General features: G+C 37.1%; 1 protein-coding gene across 1 annotated transcript in view; it reads left to right on the top strand.

The window, feature by feature from the left end:
* igf2bp3 (insulin-like growth factor 2 mRNA binding protein 3) overlaps window positions 1-19,074 on the top strand; it is an 83,213-nt gene that overhangs the window by 42,554 nt on the left and 21,585 nt on the right. The window contains exons 6-9 of the mRNA XM_039736484.1: window positions 1,037-1,324; window positions 12,268-12,402; window positions 12,510-12,632; window positions 12,700-12,835. Of these exons, the coding sequence (XP_039592418.1) occupies window positions 1,037-1,324; window positions 12,268-12,402; window positions 12,510-12,632; window positions 12,700-12,835 (682 nt within the window). The remainder of the gene's footprint in view (window positions 1-1,036; window positions 1,325-12,267; window positions 12,403-12,509; window positions 12,633-12,699; window positions 12,836-19,074) is intronic.

Genomic DNA, 19,074 nt, shown 5'->3' on the forward strand with positions numbered 1-19,074 from the left:
CATAGTTTGTGCTAGCTTATTAACCAGTAATTAAAATGGCAGCAACACATTCGGAGCTTTACTACTGAAGTTACTCATAATATGAAATGCTAACTTTTAGAATGAGTGAGTGAAAGATCAATAGCTAGGCTCTTAATGGATTCTCTGTAGCAACAATACTATTTTCAAGCGCAATTAATCCAGTTCAGGGTTGTGATAACCAAGGGCATTTTCTGGAAATTAAGTTCTGGACTGGGCTACAGTTTATTGTGGAACTTGCACAGTGGCCAATTTAGGGAAGAGTAATGCACGTTTCATATGGACAGCGACTTGGTGCAAGATTCACTCTGGATACTAGACATGTAGAGTAGCACCACTATGCTACCATACTGCCTTGAAACCGTACAACATATTTGGCTTAGAATTTGAGAAGTTACATGATTGTTTCTTGGATTAGCTTGATACTTTTGCCAGTTAAATTCCGCTAAAGCTGACACGAGTCTGGTCTTTCCGAAAGCTTGGTGTGAAGTTTTTGTCCTGAATTTGGCTTTAAAAAAAAATCACAAGTAACAAGGCACTCTTAACACAATAGCAAACGAGGAGTACAAGAAATCCCTTCCACAAATTGAAGAAATATTGGAGTGTTTTACATCTCAAGGGTATTTTGAGATGATGAATTTACAGGGAGTTGTACAAGTTGGTGGCTTTTTTTCTCTACCCCCTTAAAATAGTTTTTCATTCCTCAAAGTTGAGAGGGTGGGCTTTAGCAGGCAGAGTACACAAATGCTACATTTTAAGGCACTACTTCAAATGCAGAGATGATGATGAAATCAGAGGTTTGTGAATTAAATAGTGGCTTCATGCAGCCATTTTGGCCAGCTAAAATATTTCCCCATTCTGATGATGTAAAATATTTTGTACATTTTGCAAAATGCCCGTAATTGTTTAATATACCTATGGATTTTAATTACTTGGGGGCAGATCTGTCCTGTTAGTGATTTAAAGTGCTTCAGTTACTGTTAATTTCTTTCTAATCTCTTTATGCTTGCACATTAAGAGCAATTGAAAAGTTAAATGGATATCAGCTAGAAAACTACTCCTTGAAGGTTACCTATATTCCTGATGAAATGGCTACACAGCAACCCACTCCGCAACATCCCCAGGGAGCAAGGCGTGCATTTGGTCAAAGGGGTCCACCTCGTCAAGGCTCACCTGGCACTACCAGTCGACCCAAACAGCAGTCCGATGTACCTCTACGTATGCTGGTTCCAACCCAATTTGTGGGTGCTATCATTGGAAAAGAAGGAGCTACAATCCGGAACATCACAAAACAAACACAGTCCAAGTATGTATAAGGTACTTTTTTTGTGTTTATGTGGTGTGTTTTCTCTCAAGCTTAGTTTTGACTTTCCTTGGGCAGTGACTTGCAGTTGGTTTGGTTTGACTGTGCTCATAGAAATGCTGTTTTATGAAACATTATGCATACCTTTTATTGTTAACATGTACATGTAATTCTTCTGTTCAAAAGACAGCTGCCAAGTTTACCCTTTTGTTTACAATGCAAAAGTAGAGGTGTCATTGCACTGTAAAGAGACTCTACACATATTTTAGTCGCTCTTGGCAAGACTTCTCATGTTTTGTTTTTGTAAAAAGGGTAATTTTTGCAGAATCCCCTTTAACAGATTTTTTTCAAGTTTGTAGTTGGTGTAGAATAAATTTGTTTCTGTAAATGTACAGCACTCAATTCCATGTGTATTATGAAGGATAATGCAAATTTAAAACCATTTAAAGAGTTTGTTTGAAATTAGGTGTAGCTTAGCACTGTTTTTAATGGTTCAGACGTCTAAACTGTAGTCTAGGCCACTGGTCAAGTCTAAACGGAACAAAAGTGTGAATTTTGAGTTGTGTGGGGTGTGTCCTTTCTTTCTTTCCTTTTTTTTTTTTAATAGTCACTAGTTTTGCTAGTGAAACTAATCAGGTTGGGGTGCAGTTTGAAAATGTCTTTCTTTACTAGCAGCTCAGATAGTGGCAAAGCAAACCTAGTGTAATCCACTGCTGTCAATAGCTCCATTGTACTATAAAGCTTGCAAAATCCATTGCTTAAAACTAATTTTAAAGCTTTAGGTAATTTTTAACTAGTCCAGTTTTTGACTTGGAGTTACTAGTTCACAATCACATTTGCTGTAGTAAACTTTTTAAAAAGGGTATTTAAAGGGGGGGGATTATTGGTGTCTGAGGCTTAAAATGGAGTCACAGGCCCACATTTGGAACAAAAGCCTTAACTTTATATATGTGTGCACTTTGAGGCAGCAAAAGTTTTGATTATGGCAAACACGATTTCATTTTTTGAACTGTCTTATAAGAACTAAACACAATTTTTATTCTATATTCTTGACTTTTTTTCCTGAAGGTGTATAGACTGTTTGCTTGTCAATTTCAAAGATTAATGCTATGTAAAAAAGGAAGCAACATGAAATTGGGTAAATGCATCAAGCTGCTTATGATGCAGACTTTCTACCACAATGCTTCAAAAATACATCTGAAATGTAAAAATAAAACAGTAGTTTATATTCAATCAATCATTTATTTATATAGCACATATTCATACAAAAAAATGTAGCTCAAAGTGCTTTACAAAATGAATAGAAAAATAGAAGACAATAAAAGAAACATAAGTCAACATTAATTAACATAGAATAAGAGTAAGGTCCGATGGCCAGGGTGGACAGAAAAACAAAAAACTCCAAAGGCTGGAGAAAAAATAAAATCTGTAGGGTTCCAGACCAAGAGACTGCCCAGTCCCTCTGGGCAATCTACCTAACATAAGTCAAACAGTCCTCTTTGTATTTAGGGTTTTCATGGAAGGACCTGATGATGGTCACGTAGACTTCTGGCTTTCAGTCCATCAATGTTGGTGCATCATGATGCTTTGAGTAGGTGGTGGTGGCCCAGGCCGCCACCACAAAGAAACCGGAAAAAGAAACAGAAGAGAGAGTAGGGGTCAGTATGGATTTTGGAGCCACTGTGAATAGTTATTATGAAGAATTGAACATACAGAGTATCAGTATTAAGTTAAAGTGAAGTTATAAAAGGCCATGTTAAAGTAATGTGTTTTCAGCAGTGTTTTAAAGTGCTCTACTGTATTTGCCTGGCGAATTCCTATTGGCAGGCTATTCCAGATTTTAGGTGCATAACAGCAGAAGGCCGCCTCACCACTTCTTTTAAGTTTAGCTTTTGGAATTATAAGGAGACACTCATTTGAAGATCTAAGGTTACGATTTGGAATAACGCGTCAGGCATTCCGATATATAAAATGGAGCGATTATTTAAGGCTTTATAAACCATAAGCAGTATTTTAAAGTCAATCCTGAATGACACAGGCAACCAGTGTAGTGACATCAAAACTGGAGAAATGTGTTCGGATTTTCTTTTCCCAGTTAGGATTCTAGCAGCTGCATTCTGCACTCGTTGCAAATGATTTATGTCTTTTTTGGGTAGTCCTGAGAGGAGTGCGTTACAGTAATCTAGTCTACTGAAAACAAAAGCGTGAATTAATTTCTCAGCATCTTTCAATGATATAAGAGGTCTAACTTTAGCTATGTTTCTTAAGTGAAAAATGCTGTCCTAGTGGTCTGATGAATATGCGATTTAAAATTCAGATTACAGTCAACGGTTACCCCTAAATTTTTTACTTCCGTCTTAACTTTTAATCCTAGTGCATCAAGTTTATTTCTGATAACCTCACTGAATCCATTATTGCCAATTACTAAAATTTCAGTTTTCTCTTTATTTAGTTTGAGAAAATTACTATTCATCCATTCAGAAATACCAGTAAGACATTGTGTTAGTGTATCGAAAGAGTCGGAGTCATCAGGTGCTATAGATAAGTACAGCTGTGTGTCATCAGCATAGCTGTGGTAGCTCACGTTGTAACCTGAGATAATCTGACCTAACGGAAGCATATAGATTGAGAAAACAGCGGACCCAGGATAGAGCCTTGTGGAACACCATATCGGATATCATGTGTCTTTGAGATTTGATTACCACAACTCGCAAAGAATTTTCTCCCTGCCAGGTAGGATTCAAACCAATTTAAGACACTGCCAGAAAGGCCCACCCATTGACTAAGGCGATTTCTAACAATATGATCAATGGTGTCAAATGCAGCACTCGGATCTAAGAGGATGAGAACAGATAAATGGCCCCTGTCTGTATTTACCCATAAGTCATTTACTACTTTAACAAGTGCAGTTTCTGTGCTGTGATTTGTTCTGAAGCCTGACTGAAATGTATCAAGAATAGCATGTTTATTGAGGTGGTCATTTAACTGCATAATGACTGCCTTCTCTAGAATTTTACTTAAGAAGGGCAGGTTAGAAATGGGTCTAAAATTTTCAAAGGCAGAGGGGTCAAGATTATTTTCTTGAGCAGGGGTTTAACTACAGCAGTCTTAAGACAGTCTGGAAAGACCCCCGTATCTAATGACTAACTATGTCCAGAATATTGTCAATTAGCACGCCTGATATTTCTTTGAAAAACCTGGTTGGTATTGGATCAAGGACGAGGTGGAGGGTTTCAGTTGAGAGATTATACTATGTAATTCAGGTAAATCTATCCTGGTGAAAGCATTTAATTTGTTTATAATGGAGTACCGGGGCTTTGGAGGTTCTGCAGTGTTGGGGAGATATACTATGTTATCTCTAATATATCATACATTTTTGAGTGAAAAATACAGCAATGTTCTCACAGGTTTCACTGGAAGTATTCTGGGGGCATTCCTTTGTGTTACCTGGGTTTAACAGACGATCAATTGTTGAAAATAAGACTCTGGGATTACTAGTTATTTATAATTAGAGAAATAGCAGCCTCTCAAGACGGACTGTGTTATTGTATTCTGTTATTTTAACCTTCAATATCTCATAATGGATAGTTAGTTTAGTTTTCCTCCATTTACGCTCAGCTCTACGACATGTTCTTTTTAAATCAGACACTCTTTGGGTCTTCCATGGAATAACAGTACTAGAGGATTTTTTAACTGTCTTTTCAGGTGCAATTATGTCAACAGCAGTTCTTACTTTAGAATTAGTTTTCCACTTTACTATTTCGATTATCCTCGCTATTATAGTTGGCATTATAAACGGACTGATTGCTTAGAATAGTTGTAAGCTTTAAAGCTGATGAGTCAAAGAAGCATTTTTTAACAAAATGCTTCTCATGAGCGTTTTCTATCTTTATTTCTATATTAAATAGTAGAAGGAAATGGTCTGATAGACCGATATCAATGACCTGCTTTATATCAACTTTAAGTCCTTTAGTAATCACTAAGTCTAACGTATGACCTGCTTTGTGTAGGCTGATTTACGAGCTGCCACAAATCGAGTCCAGGAGTTTATATTGACCCCCTTATGGTAAAGTTGATCATTTTAAGGTTACCTCTGCAGTTGTCTGAAGTCTCTCCATAGCCTGTCTTTGGTCATATGTTTTTTCTCATCTTCAATCTTATAGCTCCTCATTGGTTCATACAGGAATGTGTGCAGCTATTGTGGTTGTTGAAGGAAGTTGGATAATCAAGATTGTGCCAAAAGTTACTAAAGGCAGGGTCTTACCCAGGATACCTTTAGAATATGAGCAGACTTTTCAGAAACAAGTACCAAAGTTGTAGTGAATGGAACATTTAAATGTCCTACCTCCTAAAGTCTTAATTTTTTTTTATTTTTTTTTTTTTTATTTTTCTCTCTCCTTCCTACACTAAAGGTGCAAAAATGCATAACGGCAGAGACTAGATTGGGGAAGGCAAAGTCCTAACCCTTGAGAAACTCAAGTACCAGTCATTTAAAATCACTATATACATTTTCCATGTACTGTCTAGATTTGCTTTCTCTTAAACTACAGAAGACATTTGTTTTCTCAATCCATGTATTAAAGTACTTGCTATGCCCCATTTTTGAGAAAGGCACACATTATGGTGCTGACCAATCGCAAGACTAACGCTGAACATCTTTGGAATAAACAGTGCTAACTATACAAAACCAGAATAAAGGTACCCACAAGAAAAAACCAGATAGTGCAGGGATGCATAAACCTTTAATATACAAAGTTCAGATTCTAAACAGTACTGTTCTAAACAAAACTGTTTTATAGTTTCAACAGTAAGGCTAAATATACTCTATTCATAATCCACTGTCATTTTATGCCAGAGATTACATATTTTGGTTAAGTCTTAACACTTATGTCTGAAGCCTATATTTCTTTTGTCTAATCTCACGATTACAGATTTACAGGTCTCCCAGCAGCCTTCTGTTCAGGACATTTGTAATGCACCTTTCTTCAGAAAGGCATGATTATTATAGACCTCGACCGTTTTGCGCTGCTCACTCCTTCCTTCTGACAAACTATACAGAACCATTCCAACGCATGCCAGAAATTTCAGTGGATTCTTTCCACGGATCAAAAGATCCCCAAATGCCAGTCATCCTTAATGCTGTATGTGCATATTGTATACTAGCTATTCTGCCTGGCTTCACTCAGAGTGAAAAAATGTACATGTGCAAAAACATTTAATATTTAGAAAAATAGAAATTTTGCAGCAAAGAACAATTTGTAGAGCGGTAATCTCAATAGTTCAGTAATACTGAAATGTTGCCTTGTATAATGCACTGTATTAGTAGTGTGTAACTTGGTCCTTGAGATACAAATAAGGGTTGACCACAAGGTTTCCAAATTTGATAGGCATTTTTAAGAGACCAATTTTAGTCAAACTCTCCAAATCCTGTAAAACCTAGTCCAATATTGGTTAGTCAATTTTAAATTGCAAATTGTTACCCAAATACCCTCCACCAATTTCTTATTGGCAAACTGGTAGATAATTTCATGAGTAGTCATGGCTAGGTAGTTGCATTTCAAGAGTAACTTTCCAAAATGGCTGAGATCCACCAGAGGCTACAAACTACAGAGCAAAGTGTTTACATCAATTTCTTTAAAAGTTCAGTTCTTTCTACACTGAAGAGGTAAGAATGAGACTGTTTCTGCTCTATAGTCTTCATTGGGTGTTCTGCCAAGATGTCATTGTGTCTTTTACCTTCTTTCCTGTTAACATTAAAATAACTTTCTCCTTAAGTGAAATGTAATTGTTGCCTGGGTTTAGGAGTGTCATACAAGTGTCCTGTTAAAAGGGATTATTTCTGTGTAAATGTGTGTTCTCTAGTTGTGCCCTGAATTTTTTATATAGATGTAGAGAGAGAGAGCCTTTGTAATGTCTGAAAGAACAGAAGTGATTATTTTAAATTGGAATTCTCATAGCTTCAATGCATTTTTAAAACTTTCCCCACATAGTTACAAAATGTACTCAACCGTAATAGAGCTACTGCAAAAATTTTGTAATGCAGTTGTCCCACCTGTACATTGCTGTTTTGGACACAATTGTGGTGTTTTGTTTTTTTGTTTTTTTTTAAATGTCAATTTTAATTTATCTACTGCAGTTGCCAATTTTATTACTAATTGGAAATGGGTAGAAGCACTGGTGACTAGTTGAATGAACTGTACCTGTCTGTAAAATTGACAGGTTTTAGGCTTTTTAAATGAAGGGACTCTTCACTGTCAAAGGTTGTGAAGAAAGACTGTTTAATTATGGAGGAATACTTCGGACAAAATGAAATAAATAAATAAATAAATGCGTAAATAAATAAAAGTACTGTGAAATGAGAGCATAAATAAATAAATGTGTCACAATGTTTTTCGTTGCTTATTTATTTATTTCATTTTGTCCGTAACATTCCTGCAAACCGTCATGAAATACGGCTTGAAATAAAACTGTCACTTTCACTCGTCAAAGTTGAGAGGGTGGGCTCTAACACGCCCTCTAGTTATCGATTGGTGAATCGATAGCACAAGAATTAATTAGAAAAATGCTTACTACTGCCGATGAAATGGATTCTGCCGAAGATATTACGTATTTCAGAGAGAGAATTGAAGATTTATCGGATGAAATTAGAATGTTGGCAGCCCTTTTAGACTCCGATATAGATGAAACTGTTTTTGAAATTATCGAAGAACAGGTGGAACAGACTCTACTACACTCCAGTTCAGGTGATGCAGTACCCTGCTCTGGACGTCCATCCTTTGACATTCCAGCTGAGTCAATAGAACACCTTCTGTTATGCGGTTTAAAAGTACAACAGATTGCAGATCTGTATGATGTATCAGAGAAGACGATCACAAGGCGAATGAGCCAGTTTGATATACGGTAAGCTGCAACGGCTGTATTAGTTTAGGTACTTTGACATGGAATGCCCAAAGCAGCTCTACCTAATATTTTGAACTGAACAACTTTACCACTGATCAGAGCTGTACAGTTGTTTGAAAAAGTAGCTGCGAATATGCAACTGACTTTCTACTCGTAAAACAAGGGTGAAATACTCGGTTCTAAAAGGGCCTCCAACATTGTAATTTCTTCCGATAAATCTTCAATTCTCTCTCTGAAATACGTAATATCTTCGCAGAATCCATTTAATCGGCAGTAGTAAGCATTTTTCTAATTCTTGTGCTATCGATTCACCAATCAGTAACTAGAGGGCGTGTTAGAGCCCACCCTCTCAACTTTGATGAGTGAAACTGACAGTTTTATTTCAAGCCGTATTTCATGACGGTTTGCAGGAATGTTATGGACAAAATGAAATAAATAAATAAGCAACGAAAAACATATTTCGTGACATTTATTTATTTATGCTCATTTCATGACATATTTATTTATTAAGGCTGTCATTTCATGACACTTATTTATTTATGCTCACATTTCACAGTACTTTTATTTATTTACGCATTTATTTATTTCATTTTGTCCGAAATATTCCTCCATAGAGCTGAAGGGTGGTAGAAATGTAAATTTAAGTTAAGCGCAAGTTTGTTTTAGTTTTGTACGTGTACAGTATGTCTTTTGGACTATACCAGAAATAACTGCAAAAGCTTTTTGCTTGATGCTTTTAACAGAATGCAACCTATATAAAATCGATATTCTCTCTACATAAAATTGGTCTAGGAATGCTGCTTTTGTCTGGTGTTGTCATTGTTCTTGGTCATTAGACATATGACAGACTTAGGTGAAAATAACTGCTAGAGATGCTAAAACTAAAGTGTTCCAGAGCTTTAGGAAATCCTGCCCCAAAGGAAGAAATTCTTTAACGGAGATTAGTTTTAATGATCTGAATACACTATTTCACATAATGTCTGATCTTAAGATATTGAAATTTTTAGTTTTGAGAGTTTAGTTTTAAACTTAAACTGGTGCCTTTTGGGGCCCACTTTAAGCACTGGCTCTTTAGTTTATTAAAGCTTAATTTCCTCTGGGAGATTTTTGTTAATGTACACCACATTTCATAATTATGAAACTTCAATATGTAGGTATACAGTGGGATGCAAAAGTTTGGGCAACCTTGTTAATAATCATTATTTTCCTGTATAAATCGTTGGTGGTTACGATAAAAAAATGTCAGTTAAATATATCATATAGGAAACGCACACAGTGATATTTGAGAAGTGAAATTAAGTTTATTGGATTTACAGAAAGTGTGCAATAATTGCTCAATCAGGCAGGTGTATAAATTTGGGCACCACAAAAAAGAAATGAAATATTTAGTAGATCCGCCTTTTGCAGAAATTACAGCCTCTAAATGCTTCCTGTAGGTTCCAATGAGAGTCTGGATTGTGGTTGAAGGTATTTTGGACCATTCCTCTTTACAAAACATCTAGTTCATTCAGGTTTGATGGCTTCCAAGCATGGACAGCTCTCTAACTCCACACAGATTTTCAATTATATTCCGGTCTGGGGACTGAGATGGCCATTCCAGAATGTTGTACTTGTTCCTCTGCATGAATGCCTTAGTGGATTTTGAGCAGTGTTTTGGGTCGTTGTCTTGTTGAAAGATCCAGCCCCGACGCAGCTTCAGCTTTGTCACCGATTCCTGGACATTGGTCTCCAGAATCTGCTGATACTGAGTGGAATCCATGCGTCCCTCAACTTTGACAAGATTTCCAGTCCCTGCACTGGCCACACAGCATAATGGAACCACCACCATATTTTACTGTAGGTAGCAGGTGTTTTTCTTGGAATGCTGTGTTCTTCTTCCTCCCATGCAGAACGCCCCTTGTTATGCCCAAATAACTCAATTTTAGTTTCATCAGTCCACAGCACCTTATTCCAAAATGAAGCTGGCTTGTCCAAATGTGCTTGAGCATACCTCAAGCGGCTCTGTTTGTGCTGTGGGCGGAGAAAAGGCCTCCTTTGCATCACTCTCGCATACAGCATCTCGTTGTGTAAAGTGCGCCGAATGGTTGAACGATGCAGTGACTCCATCTGCTGCAAGATGATGTTGTAGGTCTTTGGTGCTGGTCTGTGGGTTGACTCTGACTGTTCTCACCATTCGTCGTTTCTGTCTATCCGAAATCTTTCTTGGTCTGCCACTTCGAGCCTTAACTTGAACTGAGCCTGTGGTCTTCCATTTCCTCTATGTTCCTAACTGTGGAAACAGACAGCTTTCTGTATCCTTCCCCTAAACCATGATGATGAACAATCTTTGTCTTCAGGTCATTTGAGAGTTTTGTGACCCCCATGTTGCTACTCTTCAGAGAAAATTAGAGGAGGGAAACTTACAATTGACCCCCTTAAATACTTTCTCATTATAGGATTCACCTGTGTATGTAGGTCAGGGGTCACTGAGCTTACCAAGCCAATTTGAGTTCCAATAATTTAGTTCTAAAAGTTTTGGAATCAATAAAATGACAACGGTGCCCTAATTTATGCACCTGTCTGATTTTGTTTGAACAATTATTGCACACTTTCTGTAAATCCAATAAACTTCATTTCACTTCTCAAATATCACTGTGTGTGTCTCCTATATGATATATTTAGATGACATTTTTTATCGTAACAACCAACGATTTGTACAGGAAAATAATGATTATTAACAAGGTTGCCCAAACTTTTGCATCCCACTGTATTTGTCTTTTTGACAATCTCTAGGTGGTATAGCTTTTTTCCTAGGCTCTCCTGTTGTAAAATTGCCGAGAATTTAAAAAAAAAAAAAATAAGACCAGTTTAAAATTGAGATTATTATTAAGTTGTGTGTGGGTATGTTTTTGTTAAATATATTCCAAAACCATGCCTTGGGGATATGGTAGGTTTTTACATTCTTGGGGTGGGTGGAATTTGAACTACACTTCACTTTTCTATCATTTGATCAGGATGTACCGTACTGTAAGTGTTCCAAGAGGTTATTTATGTTAATCATTTAAATGTTGATTTTACTTAAAAGAACGAAGTTTAATAGGGTTTTATTTTTACATTATGAAAGTAATTGAAGATAGTTTTTGCAACTAGTTATAGACCTTAATTTTACAGGTCTTTTCAAACACACGAGAAATAACTTTCCAGTCCTCAATTAGCATAACTAATCAAAGATGCATTTAAGTGTTCAAACTGCTTGAAGCGTGGTCTTGTTTTAGCAGAACATAACTGATCTTTGTGGGTCAGTTTTGAGCCAAATAGTTTAACACATGAAATTACTGGAGCTAAACACGTTCTTTGCAATTTTTTGATAAAGTTAAGTTTCAGTGCTTTCAGATGTTTGCTCTTTTATTAATCGGAATAGTATTGGTATAAAGATATGTCGTGAGCGACTTGCTCTTCAAGTTGGAGATTTTAAAACCTGAGGTTTTAGTACATTGGGCCCCATAGCGCATTTTTGAACAGATTAAACAAAAATGTATTCTAATTGACGGCTTGCTTGGTGGACCAATACTTGTGTAATGAATTGGCATTTGCTGCAAATTTTAACATAGGATTGGGAAGTGGCTTCAAGTCATTACACTGGTGTTTCACACTAAATTTTAAAGTGTTATTTAATGCAGAGTTTACTGTTGCCATTTGCTTGTATCCAGTATAAAGTTGAAGGCTAAAGAACCTTCCAGATATGCTCTTATAGCTGAGCTGTTACAGCCAAGGTGGTTTGTATGGTACTTGCTTGACCCAAACAATGTGAAATTTTGATTGCCTGAAGCCTGGACATACACTGATGAGTAAATTTTTAATTATACTGCATTGTCCATAAACTGTTTACTCGAGCTTTGTATGGTTCTTTTTGAGAACACCATTTATGAAACAAGCCACTGCTTTTCCCACTTGTGTGAGGTTGATGTTTTATTAGTCAAAAACAATGCCCATAGCCTGCATACTGTAGACTGAGCTTCCTGAATCTTAAGGACCCTAAAACTTCTTTCTCCCTCCTCGCCCTTTAGGATTGATATACATCGCAAAGAAAATGCTGGTGCTGCAGAAAAACCAATAACCATCCATTCTACACCAGAAGGTTGTTCAGCAGCTTGCAAAACAATACTGGAGATCATGCAAAAAGAGGCTCAGGACACAAAATTGTAGGTATTGGTCTGGTACTGTATATGTATATAAATGTGCGTGTGTATATGTGTGCGCATGCTGGTTAATTTGGTGTGTTTTTTTTTGTTTTTGTTTTTTTTTAAAGCACTGAAGAAATTCCTTTGAAAATTCTGGCACACAATAATTTTGTTGGAAGACTCATTGGAAAAGAAGGAAGAAATCTAAAGAAGATCGAACAAGACACTGACACAAAAATCACCATTTCTCCGTAAGGCTATACTCCTTCAGACAGTATCTGTCTGTTAAGATTCTTAATGATGGCTGTTTGTCTTCAGTTTGCAGGACCTCACTCTTTATAATCCAGAAAGAACAATCACAGTAAAGGGTAGCATAGAGGCTTGTGGAAAGGCAGAAGAAGAAGTAATGAAGAAAATAAGAGAGTCTTATGAAAACGATATGGCTGCTATGAATGTGAGTTTTGAGAGATTCAAAATGAAAAGTTGTTACCCTGAAACAAATTTTGTTGCAGGATTGTGCAAGTTTAAAAGCTTCTGGAGTAGAACCATTTCAGAATAAGCCAAAAAATCATACTGAAGTGAATATAATTCAGAACAAATGTGCTTTATTGAACATAATACAATATAATCAGACTAATATTGGTAATACCATTTATAAAATGAATGTTAGATGTTCTGTAAAGGCTACCGTTGCACCTTTTCATTATCTATTCATTTAGCCTGTTGCCAATATGTGAAGTACACCAAAATATTTAAGTAAAAACCACTTCATTTATAGTGCTGTTCCTTTACTTCAGTGTAGATGACATGTTTCTGGAAGCTTCACTTTCTCATGGCATAGTCAATGTATAAAAACTTTTGTTGTTAAGACATTATATTCAGTAAAAACACCCAATTTGCACAAGAGCCAATACTAGGAAGGACAACTAGAAGCATTCCAAAAATGCCTTCAGCATTAAAGTACAGTAGAAAATATGCCTAGAGCAGAATATGCCTTTTTGATGTCTTTTCTGTCCAGTTTTAGTTTTGGAACCACTACATTGCAATTGTTTAATGATGCCAGTTTTTCTTTTGATTTGCTTGTTCCACTGCGTGCAAGTTTCTCCAAGAGCCAGTATTCTTAGTGTTTGTTTTGTCCAGGAAACCTTTTCAGTTGCATTCTGTTTATAAGGACTTCTGTTTGACTTATTTTGAATTGTTAGTTCTATTTTGCGTCATCCTAAAATTAGTGTTAGATTGACGTTTTACTCTAAGGGCATGGAAGGTGCTAGAATAACCCCTACTGCTACAAAGGATATTCTGCTCACCAAGGTATAAATGATGCTGAATACTTTATAGCATTGCATGTGACACATTTATTATGCATATAGGTGAAGACTGTCCTGCTTATTAAATTTATGTAAATATGTAGGTGTTCTAGTGTGAAAGGGTCTTCAACACTTTTTAAGGTGGTTCAAGTATTGGTTAATTTTAATACTGGAAATTCTTAAATTAGCCTTGGTTTACATGTAATCCCCATAATATTTACCTATTTAACACTAATTTCTCAAACACAACAGAGGCCAAGGAAGTGTCACTGCCACTGCTGGATTACAGATGAAAGCAATTTAGGAATACCTTCAGAGGCCAAGAGCCTATTCCTGGTCTTGGGCACCTCTCCTGAAAAGAATACACTTGGCAAAGTCAGAAGCTGCTAAACTTTAGCTAGGACATCTATACTAATAAAAGGCAAAGCCCTCACTGACCTGCTGATAACTGTGGCCTTTTTATTTAATCCACGTCTTCTCCGCTGTTCGTTTATTAAGATTATAGTTATTGTGTAGGTATTTTAGACTTGGAACAGTAAAGGAAATGGGTACCTGAACAGTAAACCAACTGTACCCCATTAACATGTCTATTGAGATGATCATCGATCAAAGAACTGTCCCTTACCAAGTGGTTTCCATGCCCGGAGATGGCACCTGCCTTTTCCATTCTCTGTGTTACATATTGCACAGCCATATCAGGCTCACTCTTGATATCCAGAGGAACATTGTGTCTTATGTATAGAATGACTGGGACAGGTTCAAAGTGTGTACTGATGACGATACAGGAGATATAGTGCTCCTGTGTAGTATAATTAAGAGTGAGATGCTTAAGCCCTTCATCTATGCTTCTGCATGTGAGTTGATGGCTGCCGCTTAATTGTTCGGTTGTCTCAAGTGTACTGAAATGGACAAATATTTTACACCTTTGGAAAACCGCCAATGCCTCTTAAACATCTTAGATTCACAGGTGGTGATTTGAGTAGTGGACACTTTGATGTTTATGAATGTTTCAACTCAAAAGCTGGATTCGAAGTTAACTATGAAACCGCTTGACAAATGCCAAATGTTACTTCAACACAAGTCCTGCAAATACTAACGTAATTGAAACAAACCATGAAACTCAAACTGATTATGATAGCAGCAATCCAAGCTGTGAAAACAGTAATAAGGAGGCATGTCGGACGTTGTGGTACACTTTCTGATGCAGCTAGACAAACCTCTTTGTGACGCTGCCACCAAATACTCGCAGAAAAATCCACAAGTTCATAGAGACGCTGTTGCTAAATACACTCGGGCAAATCCACAAGTTAATAGAGATGCTGCCACTAAATACTCGCAGGCAATTCCGCAAGTTAATACTGGGAATGCCTGTTAGACATCTTGGATTCACGAGTAGCGATTTGGGTAGTGAACACTTCGATGAATGAAACCTGTTATCTTTACAATGGTTGACAAACACTGACTGTAATTTGAACACAACACGTCCTCCAAGTACGAACCTGATTGAAAGAAATGATAACCAAATCCTTGACCGCAACACTCATAACAGTAATAAAACAATTACTTTGACAATCATGTTATGATGTTTTTAAAATGTTTAGTTTTTCTTTTTCATAACTTCAACACTACCTCTCCGCTGCGAAGCATGGGTATTTTGCTAGTATTGAACTACCTTTTAAAAAGGTTGCACAAATCAAACAGAGCAATATGGCTGAGACTAGTGGCATCTGCGTCACTAATTTAGAAGCAAAACTGAACAAAGATGAAAAACCTACTGTAACAAGGCCAGATTGCTCCCCCTTTATATAAAAAAAAAAGAGAAATAATGAATCCCATAAGGCAAGTTTCAATGGGGAAATATTCAAACATTAATCAGATTAAACTTAAATGTATTTACAGAGAAACCAGGCATTAAATACCAGTAGTTAAAAGCAGAAAAGATTCAACTGGTCTCTCTCTCTCTCTCTCTCTCTGTCTCTCTCTCTCTCTCTCTCTCTCTCTCTCTCTCTCTGAGCCTCAGCTTACACTTCCAAGTTTTCCTATGACATATACACACTGGTTAGTCTTGCCTAGACTTAACTGTACTTGCACTTTTGGTTTACCTTTACATTTCCCACATTTCTCTGTATTGGCATGATTTGTTTGCATCCTATTTCAGCAGTATTAACACAAAATGCTTATCCCTGTCAATTTGGTTAACCAATTTTTCAAAATATGTCTAAGATCGCTTTTCTAAAGTGGTCTCAGACTTGGCCCTCAATGTCTTCTAAAAATTAACTTCCTCAGTAACTCTTCAGACACTTTATACAGTAGATGCAAAGGGAGAATTTGAATAGTCTTGGTCGCACAGTGCATTCATTTTAAAAGCTACATCTCTAAATTAAGTATAGGTTGACATTCAAAAATCCAGCCATTGATAATCTGGTTCCTTCAGATTGCCATCATGGGTTTCTGAGCACATTTTCAAATTTACCATGTTAGCGCACCAGAGGTGCCGTTTGTGGTGTTGGTGCTGTAGTTGATAATCAGTTGTTGGGTCTGTCTTGCACCTGCTAACTGGTATTCCTTCTCATTCCTTCTCCATTGTATCATTTATTTGCTGCTGTATAGCCCCATTATGGATTCAAGAAAGCTGGCATTAAACATCCTGCGTTGTCAATCACAAAGTGGAAGTGCTTTTTAAAAAAAAAAAGTGATCACGGCGTGTCTGTGCGAACCAAGGCAGCAGGCCCTTATGGCATCAGCCCATGAGTGCTTAGTCTGTGCCTCAACTCTGGTGTACTACTTAGGATTTTCAACTTGTGTCTGAGTGTTAGTGCTAGTGCTATGGAAAACATCTTCTCTGGTTCCTGTGTCAAAGAGAGCACATCCTAGTGCCCCTTCTGATATCGGGCCAGTGGCGCTCACCGCACACATGAAAGTCTTTGAGAGACTAGTCCTGGAAATACTTTGCCCCCAGGTTGTCCGCACTGGACCCTCTCCAGTTTGCCTACCAGGTGAGGATTGGAGTCAAAGATGCAATCGTGTACCTGCTGCACCGTGCCTACAGTCACCTAGACAAGCCAGGAGGAACTCTCAGGATTATGTTAGATTTTTCCATGTGACTTTAACGCCAGCCAGACTGGGGATTAAGCTATCTGAAATGCAGGTGGATGCTCCTGGTTTCGTGGATCGTGGACTATCTGACAGGAAGGCCACAGTTTGGGCAGCTACATGGCTCTGTGTCCAATACCATGCTGTGTGGCACTGGTGCTCCACAAGGGACAGTTCTGTCACCATTCCTCTTCACTCTGTACACTACAGATTTTAGTTACAACACAGAGGGCTGCCATCTTCAGAAATTCTCTGCAATAGTTGGTAGTATCAAACATGGAGAAGAGATGGAATACAGGAAGGTATTGGACAATTTTGTTGACTGGTGTGAGCTGAATCAACTGCAGATAAACACCAGTAAAACTAAAGAACTGGTAGTTTAAGAAGATCGATCTCCAGCCACTTACCTCTAAGGGTATGGAGGTGGAGATAGTTGAGGAGTACAAGTATCTAGGGGTGCATATGAGTAATAAGCTAGACTGGTCCAGGAACTCTGGCCATATAAGAAGGATCAAAGTAGGCTGCGTTTCCTACGCAAGCTCAGACCTTTTTAGTGTCGGCAGCACTATGTTGCAGATGTTCTATGACCGTGTGGTTGCCAGTGCCTTTTTCTTTGCTGTGGCATGCTGGGGGAGCAGCATGAAAGTGGCAGACATCCGGAGACTAAAACTAATTCAGAAGGCTTCCTCTGGTAGGAGCGAAACTGGACAGCTTGGAAACTGACCGATCAGAGATTGTCTAGGCTTTGGTCTATTATTGAAAATGCTAATCACCCACTTCATAGTGTTGTGGTTGGACAGAGGAGCGTTTTCAGCAGTAGACTGACTAGCAGCAGGTGCTCCACTGAACATTGCAGAAAATCCTTCCTCCCCACAGCCATCAGACTATTACTCCTTTTCCAGTCACTAACCCATACTTTAAGCTATTACCCTCTTTCTTTATTGGCCATCGGGTACATTTTAAGTACTTAATGTGCAACATACTATCTGTTCTTGTGCAATAAATTGTCTTCTCTTCACCTGAGAATAACTATTTGTTCTCAATGTGCAATATTAACTTAAGGTGCAACACTCTGCACTCTAGTTTGATACTTACATTTATTCTTTATATTTACATGATTACTTTATACTTGTTGTTAGTGTAACATGTCCCTTGTCAAGTTGTAACAAGTAATTTCCTTTGGGATTAATAGTTTTCTGATTTTGATCTTTTTCTTTAAATGACTGTACAGCGAGTCATTTTCTGTTAAATATATACAGTATATATTACCACCCAAAATCCGGCACTCCGGAGGTTGCCAGATTTTTGAATATCAACCTGTATGAGTCTTATTTAATTTTTATTCATCATAATAGGGCCCTTTGATTAGGGAATTTTTTTGTTTTTGTTCATGATGCTACTGTGTTGCAGACAACTAAAATAACTAATCGTACATAAAGCAGTTGTGACTTTTTAAATTGTTTACCAACAGCTATCAATGGATTTTTTTTTAAGTTTTTTTAAAATTTTGTATGCATGTTTTGAATCCCTAATGCTACAGTAGGACTGGACATTGTCTGTAGCATAAACTGGAAACCAGTAAATGATGAAAAGATTGAAATTTATGTACTATTTTCAATAACAAATAAAATTGAGAATAACTGGTTGTTTTTTTGTATACAGTAGTTTAAGGTGCCTACACAAATTTCTCTGTTACCCCACGGTTATGGTGTATACACTAGATGTAAACCATAAGATTTTAATATGCCACCTAAATGCAAATATTTGAAACATTCAAAATTTGAATATATTCAATATTAGTCATATACAGGATAAGAAATGACAACTGTGCAGTGTAATTAAGTTGTCTGCTATACATGTCTTTAAAAATTCACCCACAATTTTTAAAAGGTGATTTTAAAGTATTCATGTTCACATCACTTAATGCATAACATCAGCTTGTTTTGTAAAGCAAAAATGTGATGCTTTGGACTGTCAGTAGTATTTTTGTGAGTATTCTCCTTCCAAATCCCACCCACTTTTTTCCATTAACAATTTTTTGCACCATTAAACCACCCTCCCGCTCTGCTTTAAAGTATAAATATGCTTGTTTAATGTTTGATTAAATCACATCCAACTTGTACACATGTTTGGCTTCAGCCAGCTCTAGAACCTTCAATTTCCATTTCATCCTGAAAAGATTTAATATGAGATTCAATGTTTTAATGGCAGACAAGTGGTGTTTTGTGTTGTGACATTAAAAGTGAAAATGAGACTTGTAAAATGTCTAAAAAAAAAATGTTAGTTTTAACAT

Source organism: Polypterus senegalus, chromosome 15, assembly GCF_016835505.1.
Source record: "Polypterus senegalus isolate Bchr_013 chromosome 15, ASM1683550v1, whole genome shotgun sequence".
Lineage (NCBI taxonomy): Eukaryota > Metazoa > Chordata > Cladistia > Polypteriformes > Polypteridae > Polypterus > Polypterus senegalus.